At 29.8% G+C, this 14,154-nt stretch overlaps 1 protein-coding gene across 1 annotated transcript in view; it reads left to right on the top strand.

The window, feature by feature from the left end:
* Window positions 1–958: 958 nt before the first annotated feature.
* LOC107450825 (aconitate hydratase, mitochondrial) overlaps window positions 959–14,154 on the top strand; it is a 34,833-nt gene continuing 21,637 nt past the window's right edge. Inside the window, exons 1-9 of the mRNA XM_087150388.1 lie at window positions 959–1,117; window positions 4,187–4,261; window positions 4,347–4,426; window positions 5,472–5,610; window positions 7,383–7,421; window positions 10,805–10,885; window positions 12,429–12,521; window positions 12,690–12,759; window positions 13,554–13,694. Of these exons, the coding sequence (XP_087006514.1) occupies window positions 1,025–1,117; window positions 4,187–4,261; window positions 4,347–4,426; window positions 5,472–5,610; window positions 7,383–7,421; window positions 10,805–10,885; window positions 12,429–12,521; window positions 12,690–12,759; window positions 13,554–13,694 (811 nt within the window). The 5' untranslated portion in view covers window positions 959–1,024. The remainder of the gene's footprint in view (window positions 1,118–4,186; window positions 4,262–4,346; window positions 4,427–5,471; window positions 5,611–7,382; window positions 7,422–10,804; window positions 10,886–12,428; window positions 12,522–12,689; window positions 12,760–13,553; window positions 13,695–14,154) is intronic.

Raw genomic sequence — 14,154 nt, 5'->3', positions numbered from 1 at the left:
AAATTTCATTTGGATTTAATTCTGGCAATTTAATCAATAATTTCGAACATATTTATAATAATCTTAACAGATCTTGAGGAAACAATGTCTGAGCTGTTCGTGTTGTTATCTTTTTCAAATAAACACGTCCTTAATGACCTTCCTTTCCTCCCTTTGTTTCTTTTCTCCTTTTCCATTTCTTATGAGTCAGACTTAGTTTGGAACACCGCGTCGTTGAATTTCATTAAGTTGTGCATAATATTGTTTGTGTTTAGAGCATTATAGCTGTTTTTGGATGTTGTGTTATTGATTCTACATTCAATCACTCTTAATCTGTACAGTTCTAACGATTAACAATCTAAGAAACTAGTTTTTAATGATTTCTGGTTATCTATCATCTTAAATAATATTTCTTTTGAAAAATATCGATATTATTTTTTTGTTTTTAATCCATTTGATTAAATCTTATTTAATTGTGATATTCACCCATATCGAATTTTGAGGATTCTAATCTGTAGTTCTGTGAAAAGTGCTTCATGAAAAATTTAAATGTGAAGTTTTAAGTTGGTTAAATACTGAAAATACTATTAAAATTTTTTAAATATCCCTTATGTTTAAGGAAAAGAATTAAAGATATTTTGTTAGAAATAAATAATAATTACTTTTTTTTTGAACCAAACAATAATTTCTTTTTATATTTATATAAACCTTAGATTTAGGTTTTTGTAAATTATTATTTATTTTACAAGTTTTTTTTAATTCCTTTTGAGTGAATTGCGGTATTTTTTTCTTTTTTTGGTGATTATACTTCTCATTTCATCTAGCTGCTGCAGTCATTCACACGTCTGCATTCCATGGAAACAGGGTATTAAAAAAAATTTTTAATTAATGAAAAGTTCATAAATGCTGCGTCAGAGTTGTGTAGAGATTTTTAAAAAGATAAACCGGCTTCGAATTGTTACAAGATACGTTATATTCTGTTATCAATATGAGAACGTAAAAGTTATCTATTTTTATCGTATTTTTTTTCTTCTTCTGTTTGTGTATGTTTGCTCAGATATTAAAGAGTGCTTTATGTAGTTGCAAAAGTTTTTCTCAGACCATGGCGTTCCATAATTTTCTTAGGAGGTGTCAAACGGTATGTTTATTTGACTTAACTACCTACAAATTTGGCAACTTTTACGAATTTTATTTAAGAGTTATTTAGATAGACATTAAAGTTATTAGGAATATTTTTAAATTTTGTTAGGCTTACACACAGAGATAAACAAAATTGAAAAAGGTTCGTTTAATATGTATTTTAAAATCTTTATGTCGTGGTGGTAATTAATATAATTTTAAATCATTTATATTTGCAGAGATGCCGACTGCTCCGGACACGCCAAAATATTTTTAAAAAAAACGGTAAATAACTACAAAGGAAATTTTGCAAATATTTGATTATTTTGCTCCCTTTTTAAAATGTATAGCATGACATAAATATTACAAAGTGGTGAATTATATAAGCTTACGAATTATTTAGAAATAGTGGTGGATAAAAATCTACTAAATTGAACTTATTAAACCAAGAATTGCAATTGTTAAACTACCACTTTAAAATATATATTTGCTGTCCGGAGCAAGTTGGCATCTCTGTATTTGTTATGGCGGTGGTAAGAATTATAATCTAATTGGAATATTTTTATTTTATAATCTGACGCAAAAAAAAGTTAACTAAGAGTTAACATGATTATTTTTTTCTTAGTTTAGGTACATTTAACAAATTAGACCAGGACAATTTTGATGTTGCATTAAATTATTTTAGTAGGTACCATTGTTGTCGAAAATTTTTTTGTATCATTTTAATTAAACTAAAAATATTAGAATATACCTCAGGAAACTTTTTTCGCCCAAACAAAAAAATTTTCATTTTTATGTAAATGCAAGAATGCCATAAGGGACTAAAAAAGTAAAAAATGGTAGAAACTCAATTCACTTTTACATTTATCAGGGTGCGTAGCGATTTTAAAAAGTGTTTAAAGGTGCTTATTTTTTATTTTCATTTTTCACAAGCCCTTAAAGGTGTTTTTTTTCTTTGGGTGTTTTTAAAAAGTGCTTGCTTAATTTTCCCTTTTCGAAAATGAAAATTTTCATTTACCATGTTGATTTTCGCTACGAATTATGCAAAAAGACGCAGTTCATATTGTTCTATTCAACGTTTTCGCAAATAATTCAACCCCAATCTATTGTCAGTTCGTAGCGTATAAAAAGGTCGTTCGTTTTACATGATTCAAAATTTCATGATTTTTAACAATTGTTAAAACAAATTCCAAAAGTTTTTTTTTTTTTTTTGACATGAGAATTGAAACAAAATAAAACCGTCAATTGTAATAACTTTCCAACCCTGCCTAATTACGATATTTATTTAAAGTGCTTAAAAATATTTTTTTAATGGTTGAAAAGTGCTTATAAGATCCTAATTTTTTGCTGAATAATTTGGCTATGCACCCTGTTTATTTTCTCTTTATTTAATCAATCATAACTATCACTATGACTTATTACATTTCAAATTATTAACATTTGAAAAATATATATACTTTGTTTTCATTTGCAACAGTAAACTAGAAAAATATGCTATGAAAAATTGCTAATTTTAAATTCATTTATTGAAATTTTGAATTTTAACTCTCTGTACTTTTTTCATTTATAGTCACCCATATAAAAAAGTTATTATTATTATTTAAAATAGTAGTCACAAATCCGTTTATCTACAAATCCGTTTATAGGGCGGGTTTTATTCACACAATCACTCTGAGGAAAGGACATAGAACACACAGAGAGAAAGTTACATCCATGCCTACGGTGGGATTCGAACACGCATCCACTGGCCTCGCAGTCCAGTGCAGTAACCACTAGACCAGTGATCAGGCAAATTTGAAAAAGTGGCAGGCAGAATTTCATAAGAGTTGGAGCAAACTTGTCACTAGTTACAACTTCAATTTTAAAAAAAATTACGACGAAAGATTATTGTACTTGATGAGACTACTTGTAATAAACCTTTGTAATTAAGAATATATTTCTCCTCCAGAAAATAAGGTAGATATTAACTGGCTTTAATGCCAATTTCTTTCCCCTCTTTTCTCACGTTACAAACAGACTTGTATTATGCAGGGATGTCACTGCTCCGCTTTCTACAAAAGTTTTAATTAATTGGTAAGGTATTAAGCAGTATAACTTGTAGAATAATGATAACTACGGCCTACTCTTTAAAAGTGTCACCACGAGATAATTGCGAAAAGTTTAATTTTTTATGATACTTTTAAATTTTAATGTGCAGTGGTGGAAAAATGACATAAAATGAAAAACGTTAAATTAAAAATAACTGAAATTTTGTTACCACTAGAAAATATTTTTTTCAAAGCGAAGCAAGTTGGCAGCTATGCATAATACAGGGATGCCAACTTGCTTCGCTTTGTAAAAAAATTGGACGATCGCTGAGAAAAACTTTTTTTAGTGATTGCAACATTAGCGTTCTGTCGTGTTCGTACCTGCCAACTTGTACGGTCGCTGAAAAATATTTTACGAAGTGGTAGTTAAACAAATATTAAAGTTGAAAATAATTTCAAAAAATTAAATTACTTTGTTGAGAGGTTATTACGTTTACCATAAAATTATATGCACACATTCTTTTTTATTGATTTGTAGTGGTAGGTTGAAAAAATATTTTTAATCTTTAAAATGAAGATTTAATGCGTCAAAACTCTAAAATGTTGCTACCACTAAGAAAATTCTTTCTCAACGGCCGTAAGAATTAGCAGCTATGCGTATTAAAATTTCTATGCCAATAGTCTCAGTTGCCAATTAGCACAACTCAGATGAAGGAGTCGTGTGACCGCTATCTCGGGCAGGTACTCCAGCGAATCTCCTATCAAGTCAAGTAAGCATATGAAAGTCTCGAAAAAAAATTTTTTAACTTCCACTACCATGACGAATCAGTAACTTAAGAAATATGATGATCAGATCTATTTGTTGGCTAAATCTCTGGCCAAGCGGTTTCGTCGGTCCGCCAAATGCTCTCAAGTGTTAAGGTAGCGGGATCGAAACCCGCCGTGTCCCATTGTGTATTATGATGCTCTTCAATGTGATAAGTGTTTTTAAACAGTCTAAATAATGAGCACATAAACCCACGTATGTATTTATGTATTAAAGATTTTATTTTTCATTTCAGGCAGTAAGAGGGTATGATCCATTTAATCAAGCAAGATTATTTCATGTTTCCCCCCTGAGCTATGCAGCCCACAAGGTAATCAATTAAATTATTCACTAACTTCTATCTCTTTCCACACATACATACACACATATATATCAGTATACTTTTCTTTCTTTAGGTTGCTATGAGTAGGTTTGATAAAGATTCATATCTGCCATGCGAAAAACTTGCTGAAAACTTGGCAATAGTACGAGGCAGGTAAAGCATTGGTATTTACTTTTCTTTATTTTATTTAAAATATGAATGACATTCTTATAGTTAGATGTTTACGTAAATACCAACTTTTACAAGTTTTATGAAACAGTTTTTTTTTATGTTTAAAGTGGTCGAAAAAAAATTTTTTTTTCTTCTTTTTAATTTGTGGATTTATATTCTTAATTTAAAATGATTTAATAATTAATGATTCTTAATTTAAAATGATATAATGATTTAATAATTATATCATAAGGGCTAAGAAAAATTGCTCGCTAAATCAGTGTTGTTATTATTAAAATAACAACACTGATTTAGCGAGCAATTTTTCTTAGCCCATATATATATATATATATATATGGTAACTGTTTCTGAAAAATTATGAATCAACCATACTCATCTAAGAGATGTTTCAAATATAAAAGCAATAACTGCGATATTATTTAATTTTTTTAAACGGCATCGTTTTATTTACAAGAATGTAATTAGGCTGGAATGAAAGAGGACTTTTGATAAATGCTATACGGTATCTATTACATTATTTCTTTATTAATTTATGTATTTTATTTGAATAATGAAGTTTATAATATCTGAATTGTGTTCCATAGACCACGAGTCGTCACTTAGGAGCAACAAAATATTGTACAAACTCACTTTTTAAGGAAATCAAAATCGTTTTCAAACTCATAATTTAAGTTTGTTCTACAACGAAAATAACTTTTTTTCGTCTGTTTATTTATTATTTATTTATATGTAACGATATATACAAAAACTGCAGCTGCTACGATTTGGTACTTGCAACTCGAGAAGAAATGAAATGATTATACCTAAACATGCGATTTAAATCAGATTTAATTGGATGCCTGTAAGTGACGTCACGCGTTTGTATCGAACCTAATGTACTTCTGAATCAACAAATGCAACGATTTACCCACGATGGAGTTACCACGTAGAAGTTACCCTTGGACATCCAATTGTAACTTCTACGTAACATGAAACTTTTGACATAGTAATGGTTCCACAATTAGTAATTTTTTCCTTAAATTTATAGGTTAAATAGACCTTTGACTGTTGCTGAAAAGATACTTTATGCCCATTTGGATGATCCTGCTAAACAAGAGATTGAAAGAGGCAAAAGTTATCTGCGCTTAAGACCGGACAGAGTTGCTATGCAAGATGCTACAGCTCAAGTACAAAATATAAATTAATAGACTTATTATTTTTGAAATTTTAACTTAAATTTTTTTTGAATAATTAATATATTTCATTATTTAAAATCTTAAATGATGAAGATTTTAAGTTAAATTACTATAGATAATCTAAGAAAATTCGTTATGGTTCCTTTTAAAAACACTTTTTGGGATCTACATAATTAAATAGCTGATAGTTTAAATATTCACAAATCACTTTACTTAAGGGTAATTACTTTAAAAATATTTTTAAACATTTTTTATTTGTTTAAATAAATTATTAAATATCGGGAAAACAAAATAATGAAATAATATATTCTTTTCTCCGCAAAATGGAGTGCTTTCTAATATAGTCTCAATATAACCAAAGCAAAATATTAGGAAAATACAGAACAAAACACAAGACGAAATCTATAAAGGGAGTTACAAATTCAAATGAACTCACTCGAACCGGAATCTTTCAAGAATGAGTTAAAATATTTTCGTAATAATATTGCCAGATTATAAAATATGAAAACAGAGGTGTAATTGGAGGGATCTTTAATGGCGAGCTCTTACTGCAGAACTGAAGTACATTTGATTTGCTTGCTCTGTGCCTTAGATTTGCCCGAAAATGGATGTGCGCAAGGTAATGATATTATACTGGATAATTTAAGGTTTATAATTAACAAGGTTGATACCCAATTATACAATTTTAATAATTTTAGAAAATTAACAATTATTTTTAAAAAAAACGAAACATGACTTGTTTATCAGGCACTAAATTACTAACAATACTGTTCAAATCCATAAAAATAGGCTCAAAGAGCAAGGTTCCAAACAAATTAGAAAAACAAATTAAAAATGGAAACAAAAATAAAACGAAAGTAAGTTAAAAGTTGCTACACTTTGGCAAATTAAGAAGAATTATTTCAGGCTTCAATCGCAATTCAAACGTTCCTTCTACCACAAGTAGTAAAAGTAGGCCGGTATGCAATTGTACGCAAAAATATTTTCATGTTTTGCTAAAATTTATAACTCTGGAGGGTACGTAATTAAGGGAATAGTACTAAGTGTTTGATTTATAATATTCTTGGCGTATTAGTTTCAAAATCAATCCTGATATTTACACTAAATGGTTGACATTCTCCTTTTTAAACACTTATGAAAATGTAGTACAAAGAAATCAATTAACAATTAACGTGAGAAAATATTATAAAAAATATAAAATACTTGCGAAAAAGGAAACCTAATAAAACCATAACATAAAAAATTTCGTGTTACTTTTAAACGCAATAAAACTTGCTATGATATAAGTTTTAGCTGGGTCTAAGCTTGTTAGACGATAGTCATTTACCCCTTACTTGTAAAACTATACAGTATAGTACTTTCAATTTACCAAAATTAGTTACAAAAGATGAAACGGAAAAAAATGGTACATAAAACTTCATTAAGTCTAAACATTAAAATTGTTTTAAACTAGTTTTACTTTATAAATATTTTATATTGATTCTAGTATTTTATCTTAATGCATTTTGTATGAATATATTTTATCTGAATAAAGGTCAGATTTAGATGACCAAAATTTTGTATTATTTCTACTTACATAATTACCGTTCTCTTAAAAAGTCATATTATTGGTGTTATATACTTCACAGATATTTTGTTACCGTGTAACAAAGATAGTCCAAGCCATTAATTATGTCATTGTTTATCTTATCATTGCTGTCGTTAGTTTTTTTATGTTCTTTATGAACAGATTGAGCGACTAACCTTTTTGTTTTCTCTTTCAGATGACAATGTTACAATTTATATCAAGTGGACTTCAAAAGGTAGTTTTAACAATTCAAAATTTCATGCTTTAATATCCACTAGCTGAATACCCGTTTCGTAGAGGTTTGAAAAACTTAAACAATCAATAAAACAGCATTGGTCAAAACTACGAAGTCGTACTCAAAACTGAAACACATATCAGGACACAATTAATAAAACTAAAATTTATTCATTTTTTTCTTCTTAATATTCATTGCCATTCCCTGAGTCCTTGCGTTATTACATTAAGCAAAAAAGGATTTTAGAAGTTTCCTCCAGTACAGATTAGACAAAAGTGGTTAGAAACTCTTCTATATTAACTCTGTGTAAACAATCTTTCTTTTAGCAAGCAAATGCTTTGGAAGCTTTTACGTGGAAAAATTGTTCGTACAATTTGAAAGGTCAATCATGAAGCTCTAAAAAGGGTGCCCTTTTTACCCATTCAAAATTTGCATATAGACTAAAATGAGTATGAGAAGTTAAGTGCCTTTTCCTTTTTTAATACCACTATAATTTTAAAAGTATTCTGATATAAATATTAAAATCATATGCAATGATTCTAGAGCAGAAGGGAAGATTATTAGAAGACTTGTCGGCACCCCTAAATGCATTAGCAATAATAGTATAAAAAGGGATCTAAAAATTGATGACATCAACGTCTATATAAAAAATTCTGCGATGAAGCAGAAGCCCAATCACTGCTTTTCTCCTTAGGGATATGGTGTTGCCCTAGCACACGAAATACACTCAGCCCCAGCCCAACTTTGGTTTTCTCTCAAAATTACACTTCGACGAACAGTATTACATAACATATACATGGACCGAGGAGGGCGAGCAACCCCAAGGGGTCGACCCCAAGGAATATGTAGTATAATTAAGACTAGTGTGGTGAGCAACCCAGAAGACGAGTGGTTATTCACAACCAGGACGCCTGGGTCACCACTGTAGCAGAGCTCATGACATAATTTTCTCTCATTGATATTTCTCCTATTGTATATATCTATTTTATTTTTATCTTATTTTTTATTCAATTTGAGTTGATTATTGTGTGTTGTAAATATGTATACATTTTATATTTAACGCAGACCTTCCTTAATATTATCGATCATCATAATCTTCATGATTATTTTATTTTATATTGTTTATGATTATATTGTCGTTTAATTATACCCCATGCCACTCTACATTTCATGATTGTCTATGTCACACGAACCCCCTCTCGATTTTTTGGTGCTGAGCACCTATTCTTCCCCCCATCTCCACTTCTCCTCAATACTCTTCATCAATCGGTTAATGCCGCTTCGAGGCAACGCACCGAGATTTATGTGATTTATGCCGTTCTACCAATGATTCTAAATTTACTGATATGAAAGACAAAACGAAATTTTAAACTTTACATTTCGATCAATCCGAATTTTGCAGGAGCGAAAAGGATGATCTTTCCACTTGTGAAAACAGTTTTGTAATGTAAAATTTTGCAAAGAAATTAGCTGTTAAAAGAAAGATTGTTTACATAGCGTTAGTATCCATATTTTTGTCCAACCCCTGTATATTCAGTTACATTTGGCATAAGGCTAATGTTTAAGATCAACCATCGTCGTTAGTCACTAATTGCCTTAATCAACAATTTCCTCTGGTGCTTATTCCTTTCGTTAGACCATGAAAAACCTTTTTGCTCAGTAACTATCGCAGGTATCTTGGTGCCACTACCAGTATATTTAGTAAGTACTAAAAACACCAATTGACATAATAAAAGTAGTACCCATCACCAAAATTAACTGAGCATCATTGGTGTTAATGACAGAGCGACTAAATTTAGGTTTAATTCAAGGTTCCCATATACGGACGAGTATCTTTTCTTTCTTAATTTAGTTAACACAGTATCTATTTTCTTTATTTCAATTTGTGCCTATCAGCAAAAATAATTAATTGTTATTCTCGAAAATGATTAATAACGACACTAATATTTTCATAATCATTTTCGGCGAACTAATATCGGAATTTATTTTGTAGGCTGTAAAAAATTGCCTAACTTTTATTGACTCCAGTGACGTTTAACTAAATGTGGTATTAAACACTACTAGTATTTTATTTTATTTTGTAACCGTCGTTGAACAGAAATCCCAATTTTGAGTTTACGAATACTAATGTTCAATACCCTAGCCTCGTAATTTGAAACCAATCCAAAAGACAAGGGAACTCCTGGACCAAGTAATGGGAGAAATTTGCCTTCGTAGAGGCCTTTTTTTTTATTTTTTTATTTTTTATGGAACTAACCAGCGTTTGTGTTACTTGGAGAGGATAACCATGAAAACGTCTCGCGATTAGCCTGACGGCAAGGGAATTTTAACCCATGATTCGTCTACCAGTGAGGATATTTCTTTTACGTGAGCAGAGAAAAAATCCGCATTTGCGTTACATGAAGAGGACAATTTTTTTAAAAGAAACACATTTAAAAAAATTTCTTCTACTACTATTTCGTTATAACTATTCTTTTGATTTATTTCAATGTTTTAATATCAGTGATGTGACTGATTTTTTAAAACGAATTAAATAAGTCAATATTGGTATAAAAAAAATATGATCATTTCAAAAGAACATTTTATTACATTAGCTTTAATGTGCTTTCTAATCTAAATACTATACCATAATATTAATTGCATAATATATGAACACATCTTAGAATATTATTAGTAACGTCATTAATTTACGACATTTTTTAAGCTTTTGATATTTGGGATGAGCGATCAAATCCTTACAAGACATATCTTAACATGTTTTTTTTCCTATTAAGTGTAATTGAAGTAATAATAATAAATTATCTTGTTAAAATTGGGGTCTTTTTCTCTTTCATATTGGAAAATGCAAAACCTTTTGAATAAATAACTCCTTTTAATTACTATTCAAATTGACTTAAGTTGAGAATTTTACATCTTTAAGTGGATCAACTCAAAAAATTATAATCTTGAGGCATAAGATTAAAGTTTACTAACATTTTTTGAATCGTAAGGAGACTTTTCTTCCTTCTAAAAGAGTGGTTCCAAGATTTGGTTAACTTGGCTTATCAGAAAATGTACACCATTAATAAGGACCCTTTATAAATATTTCATTTTTAAATAATGATACGATGATATAGCTTTCGAACTATATGTTCTGGTTCCATTCATTATATTATCAATGCTTCATCTCCATTCTACTACTTGTTTTATTTTTTGCTACTATGAAAATAAAGCGTAAAACTGAAACTAACTTGAAATTTGTAATCCTTGTTTAGTCCATTTCATCCAATAATGTAATATCACTTGCAAGTTTTATGGCTTATTTACGTCTAATTTCAATTACATTCGTAATTTTCTTTTCTTTCTTTATCTTTTCATTTATTTTTTCTATTATATTTCATTAGGTTGCAGTGCCATCTACAATTCACTGTGATCACTTCGTCCAGGCTCAAATCAGTGGAGATAAAGATCTCGTTCGATCAGAAGTAATGTGATGTATTTTCTACCCTTTCTGTTGTAACGAAAATTTAATGATTTTGCGCAATTGAAATAATGAATGCAAGTAAAAAGAGTTTTCTTTTCACCTTAAATTAGAGATGCATTTTTGATTGCTTGTTTATGAAATGTGGTTCACAGCCATTTGCACAGTCATCGTTGGGGATAGAATCATGTAGATTTGTGATTGAATTTTATTTGCGTGATGGACATGAAAAAAATAAAAATATAATTTTAAATAAGGAAATGCGAAAAAAAATAAGGAAAATATAATTTTCGATTCGAACCTGGTGCGGAACTCATATCGACCAGCCATCGCTGGATTTAGAACCTCGGACACCTCATTGGGAGGCGAGCCCTCTATCCTCTGATCCACCACAGCTTTAGTAAAAGAATAGTTAAATTTGTTTAATTTTATATATTTTGCTCATTTTTACAGTCATCATTATCATTAACACGACCGTCCTGGATGGGTCTTGGCCTTTTCTAGAGCATTTCACCGTGCCGTTCTCCTTGTTTCCCGATCAATACCCTAATTATTTTAAAATTAACTCTAATGGAATCCAGACAACGAAGTTTTGGATGTCCTCTAGCTCTACAACCAGTTGGTTTGCTCTTGAATATCTAATACGTTGAACTACTATATCTAAATTGTGCTTATGTATGGATAAAATATCACAGATTGATTCACAAGTTCACGTTTAAATTAATTAAATGCGGTGGTGGGCAAAAATTCATTGTATCATATATTTCTTGACTCTGGAAATAATTATTACAGCTGAAAGCAAACTTCAACAAGAAAAAATCCTCGGTAAAATGTCTCAAAGTTTGCAACTAGCCTTTTCATGGAACTATAAGTTTGATAGTTTATGCAGGGGACCGAGTCAAATATAGTTTGAATATTTTGTTCTATTTTACACGCATTGATGACAAATAAAAATTGCCTTTTTTAAATTGAAAAGATACATCTCAGTAGATACATAGCTTCACGCGTAGTGGTAATAAATAAAAACTCGTAATTGGGCTTTTTTTTCTTCTTTAATTCTGTAAATGGAATAGTAACAGATTATATTTTTGACAATGGGAAAAATAAATTATTAAATTAAAGTAATGAGTACAAGTGATAAAAAAAATTTCCAAGTGTTTCTCATTTTTTTAATTCGAAAATATTAAATATGTAACTTTACGAATTGAATTATAAAGGAAATTTTTTATAAATATTAATTTTTTTTCTTATCTGCGTTTATTGATACATTTTTCAAAGTTAATATGATCTAAACTTTAAATTAACTCTGCTGGAGAATAATGTTTTCCAAATAGATTTAATAGGAAAAAATAATTTTATCTTTCTCTGGTCAATAATACAAAATGTAAAGCGCAATACGTTCGTAATATTTTACTCCAAAAATTTTCCCTAAGTTTAAGTTTTTTGTCTAACAAAAATGAAACTATTTTCTCCTCTTTCAGACAACTTGAAAAGCAGTTTTTAAACTTTTCGAATCATTTTAGTACTTATCAAGTTTTTCATTTTAGGATATGAATAAAGAAGTTTTCAAATTCTTAGAAACTGCTGCTGCTAAGTATGGGGTAGGATTTTGGAAACCGGGGAGCGGTATCATGCACCAGGTATGCTTTTAAACTAAAAAATAATTTACTATTACCGAATTATCAGATAAATATTTTGCTTAGTAATAAAATTGTAGAGAACACATTTATTTATTTCCGATTGTTTTAGAAATAAGTTTAAGTTAGAAACATTACACTTAATATTATGTGAATTATTCTCTGTTTTAGATTATCCTGGAAAATTATGCTTTTCCGGGTCTTTTGCTTATTGGCACTGACAGTCATACAACGAATGGAGGTGAGTAAGCTGACAATATGATTTTTGGTTTTTTCAAAGGAAAGGTAAACCAGAGTAGTAGTACGATAAATACAGTATAGCTGTAGTAGCATCACTTTTAGGGTAATAAAAGAAGGAATGAGTAAGTATTTACAGAATCTGTTTACATGAAAGCATTTAAAGTTAAGGCAAAGTCCACCTGAGAAAGATGTATGCAGACCAATACAGTATGAGTGCAATTTTTAGTAGTAAAAGACGATTGTTTAATCAGATAGATTAGGTTCCTTTAATCAGATATAGTGCTACACGGATATCGAGTCGTAACTTTTTTATTACCTCTAACTGTTTTGTCAACAGATCCAGCGCAGGTAAACACCATGATCTCTAATGGATTCAACAGAAATCACTGTTTGGTAAATTTGATATGCTGTTCGCTAATAACGAAAACTTTTTGCTCGATTCTGTAACTGCCAGTTATTCTTGACAGTGTTCACAGGCAGAAGTCATTAATGTCAGCTTTACATTCACCTTCAGACACTAAAAGGGTACCAAAGTGTGTTGAACTGTTTTGGAGGCATCTATCTTGGCACAATTTTACATTCTCTTTAAATGCTGTCATGCAAACTAAATTCGCTAAGCATGATCTGTATAGCACTCCTCTTACTAAAATTTATAATCACGAAGGATGACGTTGCTATATATACTGTATTTCTGACGCGATCACGCTTGTCCTTTTTTCCATTAGGTGATCATTATATTTTAAAAGAATTCTCCTGAAACTTAAATACACGTGTGTCTTTCGTACCTGATTACAGGTGGCTTAGGAGGAGTATGTATAGGTGTAGGTGGAGCGGATGCAGTTGATGTTATGGCAGATATTCCATGGGAGTTGAAGTGTCCGAATTTTACTGGAGTCAAACTTACAGGCAAACTAAATGGTTGGACTTCCCCAAAAGGTAATTATTATAACTATGCATTCAATTATAATTTATTAATCTATACTTAAAACAAAACAAAAAATTCTTTTTAAATGACAATCATCTTGGAGATATTACTTATTTCAACACACATATAAATATTCCTCATTTTATAAAATCTGAAATATTTCAATCGTTGTAAGTTCTAAAAATATTCTTTGAAAATTTAAATTTTGTTGGGAATAGAATGGTCAGAAATTATGCAAAAATAGAATTTTTTTGTGGAACTAAGCAATCGAAGTCCGTACGAAACATTAGTAATATATTTGACTCACGTGTTACTACGCAGAAACTACATCAAACTGGTTTGCCAAAATTTGGATTTGACTTTACAAATGAACCACTTTATCGCTTATAATCAAAAGTCAATAATATCGAATTAAAGGTTACTGATTCACCAAAGATCATCAAAAATGAAGTATACTGCAACCAGTTGGGC

The sequence above is a fragment of the Parasteatoda tepidariorum genome, chromosome 8, assembly GCF_982258835.1.
Source record: "Parasteatoda tepidariorum strain Cologne lab strain chromosome 8, Ptep-v5.0, whole genome shotgun sequence".
Taxonomy (NCBI): domain Eukaryota; kingdom Metazoa; phylum Arthropoda; class Arachnida; order Araneae; family Theridiidae; genus Parasteatoda; species Parasteatoda tepidariorum.
The sequence above is the reverse complement of the archived record's forward strand: the minus strand, read 5'-3'. Positions and strand labels throughout refer to the sequence as shown.